The sequence below is a fragment of the Orussus abietinus genome, unplaced genomic scaffold, assembly GCF_000612105.2.
Source record: "Orussus abietinus isolate OABI.00-Male unplaced genomic scaffold, Oabi_2.0 scaffold8, whole genome shotgun sequence".
NCBI lineage: Eukaryota > Metazoa > Arthropoda > Insecta > Hymenoptera > Orussidae > Orussus > Orussus abietinus.
This window is the reverse complement of record NW_019395997.1, coordinates 2,457,956-2,478,046: the sequence shown is the minus strand read 5'-3', so window position 1 is coordinate 2,478,046 and position 20,091 is coordinate 2,457,956. Positions and strand designations below refer to the sequence as shown.

At 49.1% G+C, this 20,091-nt stretch overlaps 1 protein-coding gene across 3 annotated transcripts in view; it reads right to left on the bottom strand.

The window, feature by feature from the left end:
• Positions 1-20,091, bottom strand: part of LOC105699429 (ankyrin repeat and sterile alpha motif domain-containing protein 1B) — a 54,763-nt gene that overhangs the window by 24,367 nt on the left and 10,305 nt on the right. For 2 of the 3 annotated variants that reach the window (XM_012424407.2, XM_012424408.2), the window contains exons 4-11: positions 19,762-19,907; positions 19,328-19,450; positions 15,219-15,445; positions 14,808-15,027; positions 11,839-12,057; positions 10,505-10,778; positions 9,383-10,051; positions 5,625-5,799 (exon numbers count right to left, since the gene is read on the bottom strand). In XM_012424407.2, the coding sequence (XP_012279830.1) occupies positions 5,625-5,799; positions 9,383-10,051; positions 10,505-10,778; positions 11,839-12,057; positions 14,808-15,027; positions 15,219-15,445; positions 19,328-19,450; positions 19,762-19,907 (2,053 nt within the window). The remainder of the gene's footprint in view (positions 1-5,624; positions 5,800-9,382; positions 10,052-10,504; positions 10,779-11,838; positions 12,058-14,807; positions 15,028-15,218; positions 15,446-19,327; positions 19,451-19,761; positions 19,908-20,091) is intronic. The other variant, XM_012424410.2, reaches the window with a different exon arrangement.

Genomic DNA, 20,091 nt, shown 5'->3' with positions numbered 1-20,091 from the left:
ACAGCGAGATACTGGGATTACATATCGCCGACATGTAATAGCTGATTTCGCGCCTCGAGACGTTTTTTTTTTTTAATAAGAAAATTTGCGAAAATTATCCTATTTTTTAATGTAATAGTGAGCTATCGTAATTATTTATCGCCGACATGTAATAGCTGAAAGTTTTGCACCTCGAGACTTAATTTCTTTTTTTCAAGAAAATTAGAGGAAATGATAACAATTTTTAAGCGACAACGAGATACTGGGATTATTTATCGCCGACATGTAATAGCTGATTTCGCGCCTCAAGACGTTTTTTTTTTAATAAGAAAATTTGCGAAAATTATCCTATTTTTTCATGTAATAGCGAGCTATCGTAATTATTTATCGACGACGTGTAATAGCTGATAGTTTCGCGCCTAAAGATTGTCGAGTTGTATGGACGAGTGGCAGGCCTATTTTTCAGGGCGGCCAAGTAGTCTTAATGAGCGGAAATTACTCTCGACACAATGGAGACACTGACACACGAAGTCATGGTCCTCAAAGAGCGAGAAAGAGAGAGAGGGAAAAAAATGAAGAAAAAAGAAGAGCACCGAGTGTTAAGCGGATGGCTATTCAGAACTGCGACGTTTCGGTTCTCTTATTTTCTTTTTATTCCCTTTATTTTCTTCTCATTCCGCAATCCACAAGTAGCGACCTCAATTGATCAATGGCGGAAGCAATTTGCGGAGATTCGATTCGATGGATCGAAATAGGCCCCGATAATTTATCTCTCTTCGCTAGGGTTTTGTTCTATTTCGGTAGAAAATGTATATCATGTATAAAATAATTATATAAATGCATGGATATTAGGACGGATGGATAAGTTCATTACCTGATAACGATTTAAAAGATTAGAAAAAAAAAAATTGATAAGGCGTCGAAGACTGAAGAACTGTCGTGGTCCACGAGATGTAAAATTGACAGAGAATTGGCAAGGAATCCTAACAAAAAAAATCTTTGATATAAATAAGGATAAGTTCATTACCTGATAACGATTTAAAAGATTAGAAAAAAAAAAATTGATAAGGCGTCGAAGACTGTCCTTGCTTTTTGCAAGCGAAATCAGCGACATTAGGGGCGAGTGTCAAAATTTGAAGATCAGTAGACAGTGATATCGATATTGATATCAGTGGACATTGATGTTAATCGTGAAACAATTGTTTACAGAGCTGATCGATAATCGAACAATGGAGTCAATGGATTTTCAACGAGAGAAGATATGCAACTCGAGGACCGTCGAGTGTCTGGCACTCCACCGGATGTCGTAACGCGACTTGTCTCATTGTCCTCGAGTTCATTAACATTCACGGCTCGTCGTAAACTCCACAACTGACAAGGAAGGACGAAAGTGAATTAACTGAAAATTAAGAGGCCTGTCAGCGATAACGAGACTTTCTGAACGCTCCTTTGAAGGACCCTGCCCAAGAAAGTACCCTAAACTCGACCGACATTATCTAATTATACGATTATCAAATTCATCACTATCAACTGACTAAAAAGACTTAATAATAAATCCCCTCATAGTACAAACCTTTATCCACCAATGGATTTAATTCTTACAGGCGCTAAATAGTATAAACTCTCCGAAATAATTCTGTACGAAATTCCTGTTTACTTACGGACTTATGTAGAAGAGGTGGTTGGATTATCAAGCGCACGCGTTTTTAATTAACAATACCACACGGTTGGTAATTATTTTTTTTTTTTTTGGGCAGAAATAACGCAACGCATGCTCGCGTGGAAAGACTGTCACAAATTGTGGATAAAAGAAGGAAAGGTATCGACGGTGCAACGAGTTTCTCGAAGAACGTGCAGATAACGTTATCAGCCCGTCGAATACGTACGATTCGGACAAATGATAATTGCCACCTCGTGAATGACACTAAATGATCATACAAGAGCGGATTAAACGCCAACCGGGTATTTATTTCCCCGTAAACTCGAATCTCGGTTTCTGATTGGTCGGTAGATTCATGTACATTGCGCCCCTCCGTGCTCGCAATTACCTAATGCACGTACAGTGACCCGTTTCCGCCGGTTGTACATTAAGCTCCAATTAAAGCGCCCCCCCTGGTTCGTCGAAAAATATCAGACCTTAATGATTAATAGGAAATTTAATTTCATCCCTTTCCTTTCAATTTTAATAACCGCGAATGACCACACACCAACACTCGATGTAATTACACGTGCAAGAAAATTTAAATACCTTGCCCCGAATAAAAATGAAATTTCATATTTTCTTTTCTTACGCGTACTCGTACAGAGATTGCATTTTAATTCTTATCAATTTTCATTCAGGCGCCAATTTCATATATCGGCGGTTCAACTTGAAGCTTATTATTAAATGAGCATACACAATGTGACTTGACATCTAACAACCATATATAACATTGAAATTAATAAATTTTCTTTATAAGACATGCGCTCTGTTTTCCTTTTTATTTTTTTTTAGTTTTTAAAGTGGCATAGGGGAATTTTCACGTACATAGAAGAAACAGGTACTGTCTATTTGTAGGAATAATTAGGCAATCGATTAGTACTTGCTAGTGCATATCATCTTTGATTGGCATTTAATCAAGAGGTATGATCTCGCGTCTGCGCAATGACGCGTGTACCCACGTACGGCCTCGATGCAATGACACGCTTAAATCGCTCGGAATTGCCAGGAAGAAGGATGTCGTCATTACGAGAGGAGATCTGGGCCATGCTGCCAACAATTGGCCGGATTAAACATTTAATAACAACGGGACAGTCCGCTCTGCGAGGCTATCGCGCCGGGGTTCGATGAATAATTTAATCAGTCGCGAGCCTCCTTTCATTACCTCCGCAAATGTCATTAATCCCGGCAATTGCGCACCTCTGCGTGCCCCCCTGAAGAAATCCGTAAAACACGAAAAAAAAAAAATAAGAAAAAAATTTACGACATATAAAAAGAGTACTAATTTTCCCCTCAGGTTTTCAGCACAACCAAGTACACGTTAGATATTAAAATAAACAATTATACATTCCTCCACGTGCGAGGTTGCATCTCCTGGGATTTTTTTATCATCGGTGTTGATTTTCAAGAATTTTTGTATAATTAATTATAGTGAGTTCAGCCCCAAGTATTTCGGTATATATATATAAACAATAACGTTCCGTTCACCCCCAGATATTCATGTTTAAATAATTATGTATCATTCATCCCTAAGTATTTATGTATAAATAAATACTTTGAAAAAGCTGTACTTTTTTAAATGGCATTTTCAAGAATTATGACATTGGAGGGATCATTTTAATCCTGAGGGAAGGTATGGTGCAGGTCTGATATTTCGGCATGATTCTTATAACCCATCACCATGACTTATCAAACTTATATATACACTATCAGCGTACTCACGTTCGCTGATAACAGACCATCGGGCTTAAGATCTTCTACAGGCTAGCCGGCACATACACTGATACAACTGACAACCTCAACTCGCCGAGGCAAGCAATAAAATAAATCAAGACATCGGCATACGTAATAGCATAATGTTTATTGGCAAATCAACGGTACTTATAATGCACTATATAATCGCTTAGAGAACACACGCGCGTGTGCACCGCCAATTATATACTTGTGCGCGTTTGCGATTTCTACGTACACCTCAGCCGTACAAGTACAATAAGAGCTATCAAGCGTCATTCCGGGAAACTGATAACAAGCTGACAAGAAACAATTAGTTCGTTTAGCGAGACGTAAACGCGAAGGGAAACGTGAGACATACGTAGATATATATATATATATAATACGTATTGTACATATATAGTATTTTTTGTACGGCTGAAAGTGAACCTTAGACATTACACTTGGTCGCACCGGATACACCACGATGCACATTACCCAACGATAAATACAGTACACATTACGCAAAATAAAAAAAAAAGGTATGCAGGGTAGATAACAATGGGGTGGAGTTCACACCTCCGCGACATGCGAATTAGGAATTCTCCTCTCTTCTATTCGCCGGCCATTTTTTTTTTATATCCTTCGCGGAATACTTGTAAAGGAATATCCGATAATAATACTTTTCTCGGGTATTAATTATAATTATTTCCGATAACTGCACCGATAATACGTGTGTGTGTATGCATATAATATATGTATCACAACATACATGTGCGGCATTTAGTGGCTTTGACAGAATACTTGTGCACTTATTATTTATTTATAAAATATCTATTCGCGATAGCAGTAGGATATGCTTGATAAATAAATGTATATGTATATGAATATCGTTATCTGAATCATGGGCCTTAATGTAAATAATAATGACCCTCTTTGTACAAATTGTCAAAGCTAGGATATATGCTAATAGACGATTAATTAGACGATAAACCTATCGGTTGTTAATTATCACCCTCGAGATATGGCAAAAGACTGTTATGGAAGAGACTGTAATTGCGATAATTGTCCCCGGAAAGGAGATGAATGATTGCACCAAGATGACTGTAAGATAAAACTAAATATATTTCTCCGTCATCTTCAAGCAGTTTAAATTCCATTTTTTTCTAATAGATTTTAGCAGATCTTTTTTTTTTCTTCTTTTCATCGAACGAGACGAAATGCGCTTTTTCCGCGGTTTCGAAATTCCTGGCGAAAGTTGAAATGCAATTTTTGAAAAAACATGTCCGCTGCACTTTTTCACCATGTTTGAGTATCAGATACCTGGCGGAGGTTGAAATTCGATTTCCAAAGAAATTTTTCCTAATAAATCTTTGATTGCTAAAACGCACTTTTTCCGTCGTTGAAATTTCATAACCTAGCAGAAGTTTAAATTCGCTCATTGAAGAAGCCGTCTGTCTATAAACATTAATTTCACGAAACTAAACAACATTCCCTCCATTTTCGAAACTCCAGAACGTAATAAACATTTAAACGCGACTTTAGAACAAAGATTCACATACTAACGGGCAAGATCCGCAGCCGAGCGAATCTCCATTATCGCATCCCGACAAGTGGACAATGATAACATAAAAGTAAAGGCCAGCCTAATAATGCACAAAGGCCATCGATTACACGTACGCAGGATTCGGATCACAGGTTATGAACTATTAAGCCTAATAACTACCGACATCTAAGGAACTAAGTACTCTCCGAACAATATCAGGAGACGTGATATGATAAATATCGCGAGAGAGAGAGAGAGAGAGAAAAAAAAAAAGAAAATCGCTAACCACCGATAACCACCGTGACAGCCCCGAACTAATCGACAAAACCCGATAGGACAATATAAATAAAATAAAATAAAATAAAATAAAATAAAATAAAAAATGCCCATTTCCTCTTTTTGCGTAAATCCTCGGGAAGATTCGCCAGGACGGAAGACCACGTGTGTACCAAAATCATAACTGAGTTATGAATTTAAATTAATACTCAATAAATACTTTTCTCCCCCTTTTCCCTCGACCGATAGAAACACCGTATCTCTTATCCATCTATTATTAATCAGTTTTTCCTTTCTCGGTGGGTTTTCGACTCCACGGGACCCCGGGGATACGATTGCGCAAACCAACGATAAGACATGCACAATTGGCCAGGAAGCGTCATGCGGTGCATCCAAGGGATCGTTGGGGTTTACCTGCGAAGGGGACGTCCCCAAAGAACTCCTCGACATTGTCCGTGGACATGCTCTTGTCCGAAAGGGAGACACTAGACAGAGACCCGCTGGACGCGTCCAGGGAATTCCCTGCCGGGAACTGGAGCAGGTCCTCCTCGGTCTCGGTCTCCATGTCCCGGGAGCGACGCTTGTACACCTGTAACCGAAGAGCAACGAAATCTTGACACATTAACTCTTTGGCTACTAAGAGCGCCTAAAGGGGCCCGGACGTTTGGTCCAATATTGCCTGCACGGTCAGAGGAATTTCGCCCATATGTCGAAACGGCTCCGTGTCCAAAAGAGTTAAAGAGAGAACTTTCCGATCATTTCTTTTTGCCAAATTTCTCAACCAAAAGAAAAATAAAACTTTCCATAGAACTGAGTGTCTCAAATCATTTCATACTTTAAAACGTGAATATGGAGACTCTAAAGTAGGTCCTGAAACTCGGGAAATTTCATTTTTTACAAACTATTTTTTAAATACCTATAAACAAATTTTAAAAGAATTGAAATTTCACGAGTCTCAGGACCTTCCTTATAGTCTCTCTATTCACGTAGTAAAGTATCAAACAATTCGGTAAATCGATTTGGGAGAATTATTTTATAAACAAAACCTCTTCGACGCCACATTCACATCACCTTAATGCACAGCGCGCCCTGCAGCGCAACAGGGCCTGGTCCAGCGAGTGCATCGGGAGTGGGCGGATAAATCGGGTGGGTGGTATATGACGATGGCGAATCCCTTTAGAACATATTGCACGCCATCGGGGCGGAGGGACGCCCATCGCCGCGCTTTATGACATTCTCGCCGAGGTAACGTAAACAGGCCGACATGATGAAAAATCCCTCGGCGAGAACGGGCGCGCGTTGGGCGGGCAGTAGGGGGTGGCAAATAGCGGAGGGGGTGGTGGGACAAGAGAGGGGACGCTGATTTTTAATCGAGTGGCCCTCGTCTTTGATCCCCGGAATTATGACCGTTTGATCGCTTCCTGGAGCGCGAAATGCGCGCGTTACACTCCGGGGGTGGGTGGGTGGGTGGTTGGGAGCAAGGGGTAGGGGGTATTTTCGCGTGCCGTATTTCCGCGAAACACGGGGGGGGGAGGGCGGTAGTTGATCGCGCTCCTGGATTTCTCTTTCATTTTTTATCCTTTATTTTAACCCCTCTTTTCCCCTTTATTTCTTTTTTTTTCCTTTTTTTTTCTTCGACCCCTTGTTTCATGCGACGGCCGGGATCCCATTTGGGGACCATTACTCCCTACTCGCGTTGCGCCTGCATTTCGCGAATTGATATTCATCATCGAGAGCGGGTTTTCATAGGGAGTCGTGCACACAGATAGTCGATAAATGATGGGCAGAAATAATACCGAGCACCCATGGGCGGGAAATTTTCGCGCTTATATATTATATATATACAAACTCCGGTGGGACGTCGTCGGTTTCCTCCGAATGTAGAGAAGATGCGCAAGAGACAGAGAAGATCCGGAAGTCGCGTCCGCCACGTCTTCTCTCGTTAGTAGAAGACGAGGAGGGGTACAGAGGGGGGTGCAGAAGGGGGCGCGATATATCCCGGAAGCCATCGCTACAAATTCGGAGATTTCCCTCGCGGAGCTCAAAGAGCGAAGTCAGACAGGCATGGAAGCCGAGGGCTTCATTATTCAAAGGGTGTCGGCGTCTTGCATTCTGCCGCTCCGTCGGTTTCCCAGCGGAAGTTGACGGGCTGAGGTCCCAACTCTGCCCCCCCCCCGTCCTCCTCCACCCCTTCTCGTCTTCGGTATCCGCATCCGCGTTTGCATCCCGCGGACCACCCACCCACGTCTGCCCCACCTCCCTCCCCCCGGGCCGACGTCGCGCGAAACGATGCACACCGAACCGTTTCCGATGCACTTTGCGTGGGGGGGGGTAAACGGGAGGGAAAGGGGGAGGGAAGTGCAGGGTCAGCGCTGACCAGCGAAGAGCCGCTCGGCTGGAGATTCGACGGAGGGCTCGGCAGATCGGCCTCTGGACTACAGTTGGGATCGCCACTGGGAGGGGAGGGTCCAGGGGGAGGAATCACAGGAGTGCCTGGGATGATCCTTGGAAGTGGTCCTGATGGGTCGCTTCTGCTGGAGGTTCGGGTCCTGAGGGCTGATTGAGGGGTTCGCGGGGTTCTTCAGGGTTCTCTTCGGGGCTCTCTTCGGAGTACAGCGGATAGATGGGGAGGACTGGCCAGAAAGTATGGATCTAAGAGCATGCAGGAGTTTCCGAGATGATCCTTGGAAGTGGTCCTGGTGGATCGCTTCCGCTGGAAATTCGGGTCCTAAGGACTGATTGAGGGGTTCGCGGGGTTCTTCAGGGTTCTCTTCGAGGCTCTCTTCGGAGTACAGCGGATAGATGGGGAGGACTGGCCAGAAAGTATGGATCTAAGAGCATGCAGGAGTTTCCGAGATGATCCTTGGAAGTGGTCCTGGTGGATCGCTTCCGCTGGAAATTCGGGTCCTAAGGACTGATTGAGGGGTTCGCGGGGTTCTTCAGGGTTCTCTTCGGGGCTCTCTTCGGAGTACAGCGGATAGATAGGGAGGACTGGCCAGAAAGTATGGATCTAAGAGCATGCAGGAGTTGCGAGAGTTTCCGAGATGATCCTTGGAAGTCTGGTCCTGGTGGGTCGCATCCGCTGGAGATTGGATCCAGAGGGTTGATAACGGGTTTCAGGGGGTTCATCAGGGTTTCCTTCAGGGTGGACCAGCTGGAACCAGGTGGATAAGAGGGGGACCACCCATGGTACCAAAGAGTCACCCCCGCGAGCCTGGAGCGTTTGAGAAATTCCACCGGGGAGATGGATCACCTCTGCCGTGCGGCAATCCCGGATTGCGGGCTGGGTGCGGAGGTGCACCTCCGGTGACATCCGGAGGGCCCTTTTCCCCCTACACCCCCCGCGATGTCACGCTTCTCCACACATCCTCGGGCGGCAGGAGGTGGAAGCGAAAGGGAGACGTCTCACAGCAGAGCGATCACAGGAGGACGCCGGCAAACTGGAAGCGGCCCCGCCACGCGGGGCGGGGGCGGCCGGGACGCGGAAGAGAGACGCTCCTTGTAAATCGCATCACAGATCAAACACGCTTGTATATTAAACGCAACCCGGGGTAGCTGCCGATGTACTGTCCGGAAACTGCGGCAGGTTGTTGCACCCCATAAGGCCCAGGGTTGGTCCCAAATGAGAAGCAAGGGGTCACCAGCCACCGGGCCACCTGGGACCAGGTGGACCCTCGGGTTGCGGCGGATTAACCCTGCGGAAAACGCATCCGGATGCTCCGTCACACCTGTCCGCGCAGTACTTTCCCGGGTACCAGGCGGGAGTCACCCTCTGTTAGGTGGAGGAAGGGGCTGACACACGACGACGAGATGCCACACTTCCGGCGCAGCGGAGGGTGTCGAATCGAGCGCCGTTTGCCGCGGCGTTTCCCCCACACCCCCCAAGACGGAGGCCCGGGGAGAACGCCCGGAAAAGGAGCAATGACTCCAGACCCCGAAGAGAAGCTATCCTGAGACATTCTCACTTAACTGAGAAGCTAACTCGATCATTGATGAACATCAAACCCTGAGGAGCAGCCATCCCAAAACACGCTCATTTATCTAGGAGGCCAAATACGATCAGGGATCGATGTCAGACCATGAAGCTATCCAACCTTACCTGGCTCAGAGGCCGAACGCGATTATTAATAAATGTTAAACCCCGAAGAGAAGCTATCCTAAGCCATTCTCACCTGGCTGAGGGGCCGGATGCGGTCGTGGATGGACTTCTCGGCCTGCAGGGCCGATGGCGGTGGGTGGTCCGGGGTGGGTGGCTGCACGTAGTGGGTGGGGCTGGTGGGCAACATCATCTGGACGCGCCTAAGCCGCTTGTCCGTGGCCTCCCGGCCCTCCAGCGGGTCTCGCTTCTCATCCAGCAGGCTCTCCTGGGAGGACTTGAGGGTCAGGAAGGCGCTCGAGACGAAGGTTCGCTCCTGGCCAGGTCCGCCCTCGACGCTCGACGGCGACCCGTCCACCCCTGACTGGCCATCCGGTTCATAGTTCTCGTAGGGCCGGTCGCAAAACCTGCGCAGCTTCCGCCTCGGATTTTGTGCCTTGATGGGTCGGTTCTCGTATATCGACGTGATGGCCACCGGCTCCTCGTGCTGGTCCCGCTTCTCCCCGTGGTGGCGCGCCTTCATGTCCACGTACTGGTCCACGCTTCTCGTGACGTGACGCAGCTGGTCCCGCCGGACCTGCAGCTGCTCCAGGTCGATGTGGCTCCGGGCCCCGCTGCGCGCCAGGAAGAGGTACTCGTAGTTGCTGGGCCCCAGAGAGCAGTCCGCCGACAGCGACATCTGCGTCTGCAGGTGCGTCGGCGACACCGACAGGTTCCTCCGGGGTGGCTTCTTCGGCGGGGTCGGCTGCAACCGAAAAATACCCCCTTCTTCATCTCCCAAACCTCCACCTATCGCTATACGTATATAAATTACCCTGAAGAACCAAAAAAAATGATGTGTGGCATCCGAAGGGTCAGCGTTCATGAAACGTTCCTCTGAACTGGGTGTACCGAGTCGTTTGAAATTTTACTAAGTGAATATGGGGGCTGTAAGGAAGGTCCCGACACCCATTTCCGATTTATACAAGATTTAAGAAAAATATCAACAAATTTTTAAAAATTGAAGTATCATGGGTGTAAGGACCTTCCTTATAGCCTCTGTATTCACATCGTGGGTATTGAAATGATTTAGTACAACCAGTTTGGAGAAGAGTTTCATGAGCGATTGATCAATCACTTTCCCATCCCCTTGCGCTGTTCAGAGAAACTTCACCGAGAATATGAAGGAACAAAAGTGGAACCTGGGAGCAACGCTTACCGAGACCTTGCTGTTGGACGCAGGGCTATGCAGGGAACTGGAAAGCGGCGCCATGGGCAAGTAGATCCCAGGGTTGGTCTCGTTGGGGAGGCAACGTCGGTCCCGAGGGCTGGGTCCACCCACGCTCGAGGACGAGGAGACACTCAGCTGATCGGACTCCCGACCTCCCCCGTACCCCGGGGGCAGAGTCAACGAAAGGTCTTCGGATGCAAAGCCGCCCTCCATCGGGCCCCTTGGTGCTGGGGGGGTCTGATACAAGCCGCTATCGGAGCCCCTGCGAAAATCAGACAACTCGATTGCAGAACGTGCATATCCTGGTGGACCATCTCGGCGAACCACACAAGGTCGCAACCCATGATACGCAAGGTGGACCACTAACCCATGGGTTCCCCTGGATGGTACCAGGAAAAGAGACAACCGGGAACCGCAACGGCGGGTTCCTTCGGGCCTGGCATTCACGCATATGCGTTTTGGATGCGGCCGCACCGCAGCCGCACTAAGATCGATTGCCACCGTTGCGGTTCCGGCGTGGATGCTGAAGCGATGATTTTGGTTCTCGAGGTCTCTCGAGAACAGGGATCGAGGTGCAACCAGAGATCCCCGTCCCCGACCTAGCCGAGTGATCCACGAGGATAGATCCTGATCCTGATAGGTGTAGCTGGTCGCGGCGTGGCAAGCCTCGCTCTAGTCCTAAGATCTACCTTCGTTGGAGCGTGTCCACGATGCCAGAACCCGATAAAAAAATCTCGGACCAACCCCCCGTTCAACTTTCCCACCCTCGAATGCACCCATCAAGTGCTCCAATCAAGTGTACCAAGTGAAGCCAGGTGTAATCACGCAGTAACACACGAAGCAATAACCCCTATGTTCGATTCCACAGAATGTGGCCGCAGAAATCCCAAATTTTCGCTTAAGCAACGATGGGAGCGCCACTTGCGGAGGTTTTCAGAATTTTCATACTACGTCACCACAGCACTTCCTACGGTGAATAGTCTAAAGCGCTTTTAATCTCGCAATTGCAACGCTAATCCGTGCGTAACACACATAATGTGGCGGTATTAATACGCTAAATACTAGAAGAAGGTAATTACAAATTGCGAGGTTCAACCGAAGCATTGAACCAGCGAAAATCCGAAGATCTTGAACCGCCTTCGATGCGAGGCGTTGCATCTCCTCGTGCCACTTTGTGGGTGGAATAGATAGTTGATGTGGTATAGGTTTAAAAAATGAGATAAGGTGCCCTTATCATCCGAGTTCTTACATCGATTCGGTCCAAGATCTCGGAATGAGTTCTAGCATTGTGGACACAGGCTCCTAGGAGTGTGCAATGTTACCGTGCGGTGTCGCGCGGTGGATGTGGTGTGGTATTGTCGGTAGTGTTTAGCGGTCTGTCGTCTGGGGTTCGGTCGTAACTTTCGAGTGTGTTTATGGAGTTGAGCGTGTCGGACATGGACAAGATGGCGCTATCGAAGACGGAGCTGAAGTCGGAGTCCTCCGTCTGCTGGGCCCCGGTCCCGGGAGAAAGGTGGTTCCCACACGGTGGTTCGTCCTCGCTGAAAGGTGGTTCCCACACGAGACATATATAGATCAGGCCTGGTCGAGCCTGGTAGGGTCTAACCGCTGGTAGTCTAGCCTACTAGATCCTAGACTACCGTCTAGAACTACTAGGCCAAGTCCACGGGCACACCTTACCTGCACTCGTCACCTGACCCCACCCTGGTCCCGGGCCAGTCTTGCACAATACCTCCATCATACATTTTGGGACATTTATCAATTCCTAAACTTCATGATGATCGCCCCACCGACATAAATTATACTTGTTAGGGGGTTAATTAAACTAAAAAAATCTCGTTTATGAAACTTTTCTCCAAACCGAGTGTACTGAATCGATTCAAACTTTAGAATGTAAATGTGGAGGGTATAAGGAAGGTCTCATGAAATTTCGTTCATAGACATTTTTAAGATTTGTTATACAAAAAATTAAATTTCAGTGTCAGGACCTTCCTTATACCCTCCACATTCAAATTGTAAAGTTTGAAACGATTCGGCACACCCAGTTCGGAAAAAAGTTTCATGAACGATTGACTCCTCAAATGCCACTTTCATATCACCTTAACACCTTAATATACCTGTTATATAAATTAGTAAATAAATTAACCAATGGACAGTGACGTCACCTCATACAGTCAAGGTACCGTCCCAAGATATATGATCGCCAGGGCGATTACTTAATTTTAGATCGCAGCGTAATCTCGATAAATTAATAGGAGCAACTAGGAGTAGGATCCAGAGGATGACGCCCATCGGGACTCTCGTCTGGAGAAGACGGGAAACAGGCCAGCCCGAATTTCGGAAGGCACCAGCACGGCCCATCCCCTACGGGCCACCGGGCACCAAGAGGTGCACTCGTGTTCCCCGAGTGGTAGCCGTCGAGTTCCCGGCAACACTCCAGTACCCAGTTTCCCCCTTTCCACAAAAAAAAAAAAAAAAAGAAAGAAAAAGCAAAAACGAATCCCACTTGTCTACGAGTTTCATCGCGAGCTGGGATCGAGAGAGGCGCAACCAAAAAATCGGGGTTCCGAGTGGCCCCCTTCATTTCCGGGACCATCCCGACGTTCCAACTTCCTGGACTCGAAAAGTAAAGCGAGCCGTCTAAAAGGTGGTGCGGTGTCTCCCTTGGGTAGATATGTCGCGCCGAGATAGGAAATAAAGGGTCAAAGAGATCATCCACAGAGCCAACGAGCCCGGGCCGCAAGTGCAACCGCAGTAGGCTCAACCTCGTCCATCCCGGCCATGATCTTCAGGATGACCAACCTCGAAGAGCACCCTGAAGAGCCTCGACCAGGAAATCCGGCGATCGGGGCGGCCGAGTTTACGGACACTCCGGCCGTTCTCCGCATCGCGGAATCCGCCCCCCGGACCTAGGGGCGAGGGTGGCGGAGTCCTTAATGAGGAGGGACCGTCGGCCCGGGCCGAGTTGCCGGAGAAACCGTTGCGGCGGGGGGGTGGTGCGCGGCAACGGTTACCAGTTTTATGCTGAGACGGGCTAACATTTACATTGTTTAACGCGATGGATTCATCCCGCGGCCGGGCCGCAGCGGGGCCACCGACGTCGGGCGTCGATGGCGCCGGGGGTTGGGTTCCGGCCGGGGCTTTAGCTGCCGGTGGCGGTACCAATGGAGTCGAGTGGTTCAGGAAGGGGTGACCCGGGGCGAGCGAAGCGAACCGAGCCAGAGGGAGAGCGAGAGAGGGAGAGTGAAAGAGAGAGAGGGAGCGGACCCACCATCGCCTGCCTACATCAGGAAAATTAAACCAAGCCAAGCGGTGCTTAACGCGCTGGGGCTACACGCGGCCGCACCACCTCCGCCATCTCCGCGCAACCTTCCCTCTTCCGTTCCCTTCTCCCTGGCGCGCGCTCCCTTCGACCCCGACCAACCGCGGCCGCGGCTATATCTCTGCTTTTGTTTGCCCACATCTCCTATATTAAAGCCCCGGTCCGCCCCCGTATATATCGGGGATTTCCTGAAATATTACTAGGACGCGAGATCGGCGGCGAGGCGCTGCGGATCCCGAGGACCTCGAGGTGGACGCGCTCTCCCTGGTGATGGGTGACACCGCTTGGGCAGGAAGGAAGTCCCTCGGAGGTCGGAGCTGGATTACGGGAGGCTGGGTCCATCACCGATTGGCCTTGGGACTGACGCGTCAGGATCAAGCGTGACCAGGGACATCGATGTGGTCCAGGAAGTGTATTCTGGACGGTGTAACGATGAACATTGACTTGGTCCAGGTGGTTCGTCTTGCATGGAGTGGTGGAAGGTATCGACATGGTCCAGGATGGTGTAATAGAGGAGGCTGGTCTGGTTCAAGACGTGGATCCCGCACTGTGTAACGAAGGATTTCGGTATCGACCGTGATGTGTACCCTGGCCGGTGTCGTGAAGGATGCTGCGGTAACGCATCTTGCACTCTGCATGGTATTATATGTTGGGTGCACTGAAGGATAGCGACCTGGGGGAGCGAAGGGTGGTCAGAAGTAGGATACTGGTATGATCTAGGACGTACATCCTTGCAGTGAAGAGTACCGGGGTAAGGAAGGGTACCTCTCATTGCCAAACCTCAGAATGAAGGTACAAGGATCTCGAACCGGAAGCGCGGGTTCCCTTACCTACTTACAGACCCTGAGGATGCACCAGCAAAACTCACTTGGGAATCGCTTGGGCAGTACTTTCCCCGGAGACTCCAGCTTAGAAGTCACAGTGAAAAAGCCAGGATACCAAACAAGGAGAGCTCATGCTCATACGTACAAGGACACGCAGGAGGTGCCGGACACTCTTCGGTCGTCGTCCCGCGGCTTGTGGTAGAACTGCCACTGGGTAGGGGACGTTCCCTCCCCAGGGGACAAGTCCTGGCCAGGGCGGACGTTCTCGTAGGGGCTGCCCAGAGAGTCGCCGCCACCCTGCACGGGGATCGGTGGCAGATTCTCGCTGTCCGCGTCGCTCTCCACCCCAGATGAAGATCTGTGTCCTGCGAACCAGAGGAAGACCCCTTAAACCATCTCATTGGACCGTCAAAAATCGTTCAACGTCATCCCCGACGCCCATCACAACCAAAGTAAGAACCTTAATAGAGTAAGGACCGCAAATGCCACTTTCGCACCCCCTTAAGGGTACTCCACCCACCCGGACAAAAATGAAGTAATTAAAAAAACGACGTACTCTTAATAACAGCAGTGATGTCCTGAGTAACGTGAGGCGGGAACTGTCCCAGGAGGTCGAGCACCGTGTTCTGTCTGGAGTCCCGGATGGCCAGGTCGACTCCCCGGTCCAGGAGGGTGCGGACCACCTCCATCTTGCCACAGAGGGCGGCCTCGTGCATGGCGGTGCCCGCGGACGTCCTGGTGTTGACGTCCACCCCGGCGGCCAGCAGGACCTCGACGACGGCCCTGAAGACGACCAAGAAGACGACATGAAAATCCCACTCCCACTTAATCTCCCACCCCGGAGCCTATTAATTTCATAGAAATTAAAAATAATACTGAAATCAAAGATGAAGAGTCGAAAGGACTCCAAGATTCATAAGGGCCTTCCCTTATAACTATATTTACACATACATATTTCCACGCCATAAGGAATACCTCCCTAAAAAAAAAACAGTAAATAGATTATAAAATCCAATACTTAATGACGTTACATTAAATACAAATCATTGAAATCTATTCCTACGGGATAATAGGGCCGCAAGGAAACGTTTAGGAGATACTAAAGGAATATAAAAAGGTATACGCGGGGCTGTAGGACACTCTCCGATGGTTTGGCTTTCGGCGGGGCCGCGATAGGCGGCGGCCATCCATCGCGTCCAGGGATTGGGGCCGGGATCGGATTCGCGTGCACCTATGTTGTTATTACCGTACCATAGGGGTATTTGTACTGGCTTACCGAGAGCAGCGATATTGAATCCGATAATTGACATTACCCCGCCCATGGCGGGCCACCGGCCGAGCCCCGGCGGGGCCGCCAACCGGGGCGCGAGGCGTGCGGGAACGCGCCTACGCGCCGGGGGTGGTCGCCCGGTGCATGGTGCGTGCATAGTGAGTGCAGGGTGCATGTGGGCCCACGCACTAGCCACGGGGGTCTATCGATTAATTTCCGATAGCCGGGAAAATGGTATTCGACGGGGCGACGCGGAGCCAAAAGGGACGGAAAACGGGAAAAGAAGGAGAAAACGATCACCGAGAGGAGACGCGGCAGAGCTTCGCGCCAAGTGCAACGAGTAATGCAATTTCGATACAGGAGAAAATCGGATAATTAATTTTTAGAATGGTTAGTGGTAACTTGTGAAAAGGGATTACTCTCTGAGAGGAGGCGCGGCAGAGTTTCGCGCCAAGTGCAACGAGTAATGCAATTTCGAGGAGAAAATCGGATAATTAATTTTTAGAATGGTTAGTGGTAATCTGTGAAAAGGGAACACTCTCTGAGTGGAGGCGCGGCAAGTGTATCGAGTAAAAAGTGTCACTAAATCGTGGAAACATTTTACACCCATAAAATTTCAATTTCCACCCAAAGCTTAAGAACATACCAATAAACAAAAATCAATAAAAAAATATCCAAAAGAAAAACTGAAATTTCATGGCTGTTAGGACCTTTTTTATAGTCCCCATAGCCACATAGTTAAGTTCGGAACGACTTGGTACACCCTGTTCAGAGAAAAGCGTTATACTCTCGACGAGACCTCTCTGTCTTCGCTTTCGCGTCACCTTAAGCCGGGAAGATCGATCCTCCAGGATAAATGCTAAAGATCGGCAATAATCCTCACCCGGGTCGCCACGATGCGGAGAGAAGATCGCGGCACACCTCCCCCAGGTCGTGATATTTAGCCCGAAATTCGGGCGATAAAATGTCAGTCGGTGCGCCGATGCACCCACCCGACTGTATCGCGATGCAATCGCATTACAGCCGGGCCGTGGCTAAAACGATTATTCCGCGGCCCGTATAAAAACCGGCGTTATACCCGATTACAATGTAACCGGCGTTCGCGGCGATTCCGATTCGCCCGTTCCGATCGGCGGGCGATTATTTTAAAGGATTACGGGGGATTAGCGGCGTACGCGGATCGCCCGCCGCGGGGGGGCGCGTGCCCCACGCGGGGGTGATAAGAGGCGTCGCGTCGCCGGTGCGGTACGCCGCCGTCCGCCCTCGACTTCCCTCTTTACCCTACTCGCAAAAATCCTCCTCAATTTCTTCCAATTTAAGTACATTGTATTCTAACATCGAAATGCCAAACTTGACATTAATCATTGAAATAAGTAACGCTAGTATCATTACACGGCACAACTTTCGACTTTTACCAGCACTTTACAGGACATCCCAGCTTGTAAATATTAATAACCTTATATATTAAGTATATTCATAATTGTGTATATATACATATATAAACTATATTCATCATTGTAAATTCGATTGAAATTCTGAATAAAATCTGAATCAACTTTTTTCATCCCTGCAAAGTGGGCCTGAATATTCGAGGTAAAGGGGCTTTTTGGGGCCTCCGTCACGTTAAATACTAATTACTGCTGTAATTATAAGCGAGGTATGTGATGAGATCTGGCGGATCCACGGATTGGGGGGGGGGAGGCGTTGGGATATGCTATGGTAACGCGGAGGTTCGCAGGGGGTCGTATCGGGCTCGGCGATTCCGCGTGCACATACACGTACAGATATATATATGGATATACATATATATTCCGTATATGTATATACATATATATATGCACCGGTTGATGAGATTACGCAACGCGGGTGCTCTCCGATTGGCTCTAATCGGCGGCGCTGCAAATGGCCCGACATCGTTACGGTCAGCTCGAACGGGCCCATTGTTGGGGGCGCGGGCACAATGCGCCCCGCTAAATGGCCGGTCTTCGTCAGACGAGTAATTCCGCTTCTTCTCGGCCCCCGAGTGGCCCCGAACAAGGAAAACCCCCGTTACAACGTAGCTCCGTACCTCTGGCATCAACGAGGAGACATAGGAACTCTTGCGCCGCCCCCTGGTAGTAAAAAGAGGAAATTGAAGGAAGAAAAAGTAACCTCGCTTTCCCGGACGAGGCTGAGTTAAGAGGCTTTTCATGGAATTTTGCGAATTTACAAATTAAAGTAGGAGGACTGTCGGGTGTTCGGATTATAGATCTATTTGAGGTGGAAAAATAAAAAAACAAACATTCAGGTAATAAATGCATAATTAATGGTAATATTGTTTGACGATCATGGCCGGTTTTGTGGATCGTCCTTCAGAATAGCTTCGGTGTTAAAGAGCCTTGCGTCGAGTATACTTACTTTCAAATTCGTTTTTAAGGACTGAATTGAAAAGACCAAGGGAAATCCGTGGTTCTTGAATGATAACATTCGGGTATTAACGATAAAGTAAATGGAAATTGTAGTAAGGTTTGGTGATTACGGGTACCTTTGGTGGACCGGCCGATTAGTTCGCCGAGCTGCCGCGAGTGGCGCTGCCGTCGCGGCCAGAGCCGACTGTCCAAACACGAGTCGCCGCTGATTCGACGCGGCCCGGTGTTTGTAATGCGATGCAAAATGAAATTCGCGGCCGCGGATCGAAGCGCACGATCGCAGCCCGACGCGTTACGATCGATCATTGAATCAACTTAATCGAATGAAGAGATCGCACGCGAGGGGCCCTCGACGCGCCGACGTGGCACGTCTGCCTGGTGGAGCAGCCGAGCTCGAGCCGACCGCCATTGTCACCGCGAAGTAATTAATAATGGCGACGAGTGGTGCACCGCGACGAATCGTTATCATCGAGCAGGGCCAACGGCATCGAAACGAGTATTTCGTCGTCATTTCGGTGATACCGGCAATCGAATTCGTGTAAATGCTAACTGGATAGAAAATTATGTCCAATTCCTTCCTCAGATTCCCGGCAGAGGGCAGCTCGATACCGCTATGGCGGCACTGAAGCAAAGAATTCAGATGTTCTATAGAAGCCTAGACCCCATATTGGCACTTAGTGCTATGAAAATGTTTCTAACGGACCAGGGATGATAGTAAAAAAAAGAGATGGCATGTTTTGGTCGACGGTTCTTTTATATACATAAGGGAGATGCGTATAGAAAGCTGGGTATGGTACATCCCCGTAAGATTAAGAGAGACGGAGAGATGATTACAACGCCTCCATCTGTCGACTAGTATGCTATTTATCCAGGACGAAACGTCCACATCCTTCCGGGCTTCTATAGAGACCTGAATCCACTGCCTGAAGCCACGTGCGCATTGGCCGCAGCGCCGCAGCGGGACGCTCTAGAACTAGCGGGACTGACCTGTGTCCATTCCTGGAGGCGAGATGCAGCGGCGTGTGGGGAAAGATCAGAGATGACGAGGAGTTTCGCAGGGGTTCGATCAGCTCCGGATGCGTCCGGACCAGCAGCTGCACCGTCTCGAGCCTGGAAAGAGACGGAGAACAATAAGTATAGGAATATAATGATAGGGAAAAGAATCGGGTCCCGAGGTGTCGCGACGCCGTTCGATCCGCACCCCGACGACATCGCCGACACCTTCCCGCCGGCGCCGAACCTGCGGGAACCAATTTGCGGGCGTATCGACCGACACCGTGGCCAATGTTTGCCGATCTCTCCGCGGCAATCACCGGCTACAGGGTGGCGCAAACTACGACCGGAAGTGCTGCGCAGGGGGCCCCACCGTCGCTCTCGCGGATCTCGCCCCTTTAATCGGAAAATTGCCGGGCGTTATTTACCTGCCATATTGCGCGGCGAGGTCGAGGGCGGACTCTCCGCGGCTGTTGCGGATGCTGGGGTCGCATCCGTACTGCAGCAGCTGCGCCACCACTTCCGTGTGCCCGTACTGCGCCGCGCAGTGCAACGCGGTCTCGTTGTCCTTGGTCTGCAACCGAGGAAGAACGGAAATGACACGGAAATTAGGACACAGAAAAGTTGCCAAATGGCTAGGAAACTCTCTTCATCAAAGGTACTCCTCCCCGACGGTGAAGCGAGACGGTGAAGCGAAGTCAAACTTACGAAACTCCCTGGATTCATGGTTTTGATACTCTGATCAGATCGCAAGGCCA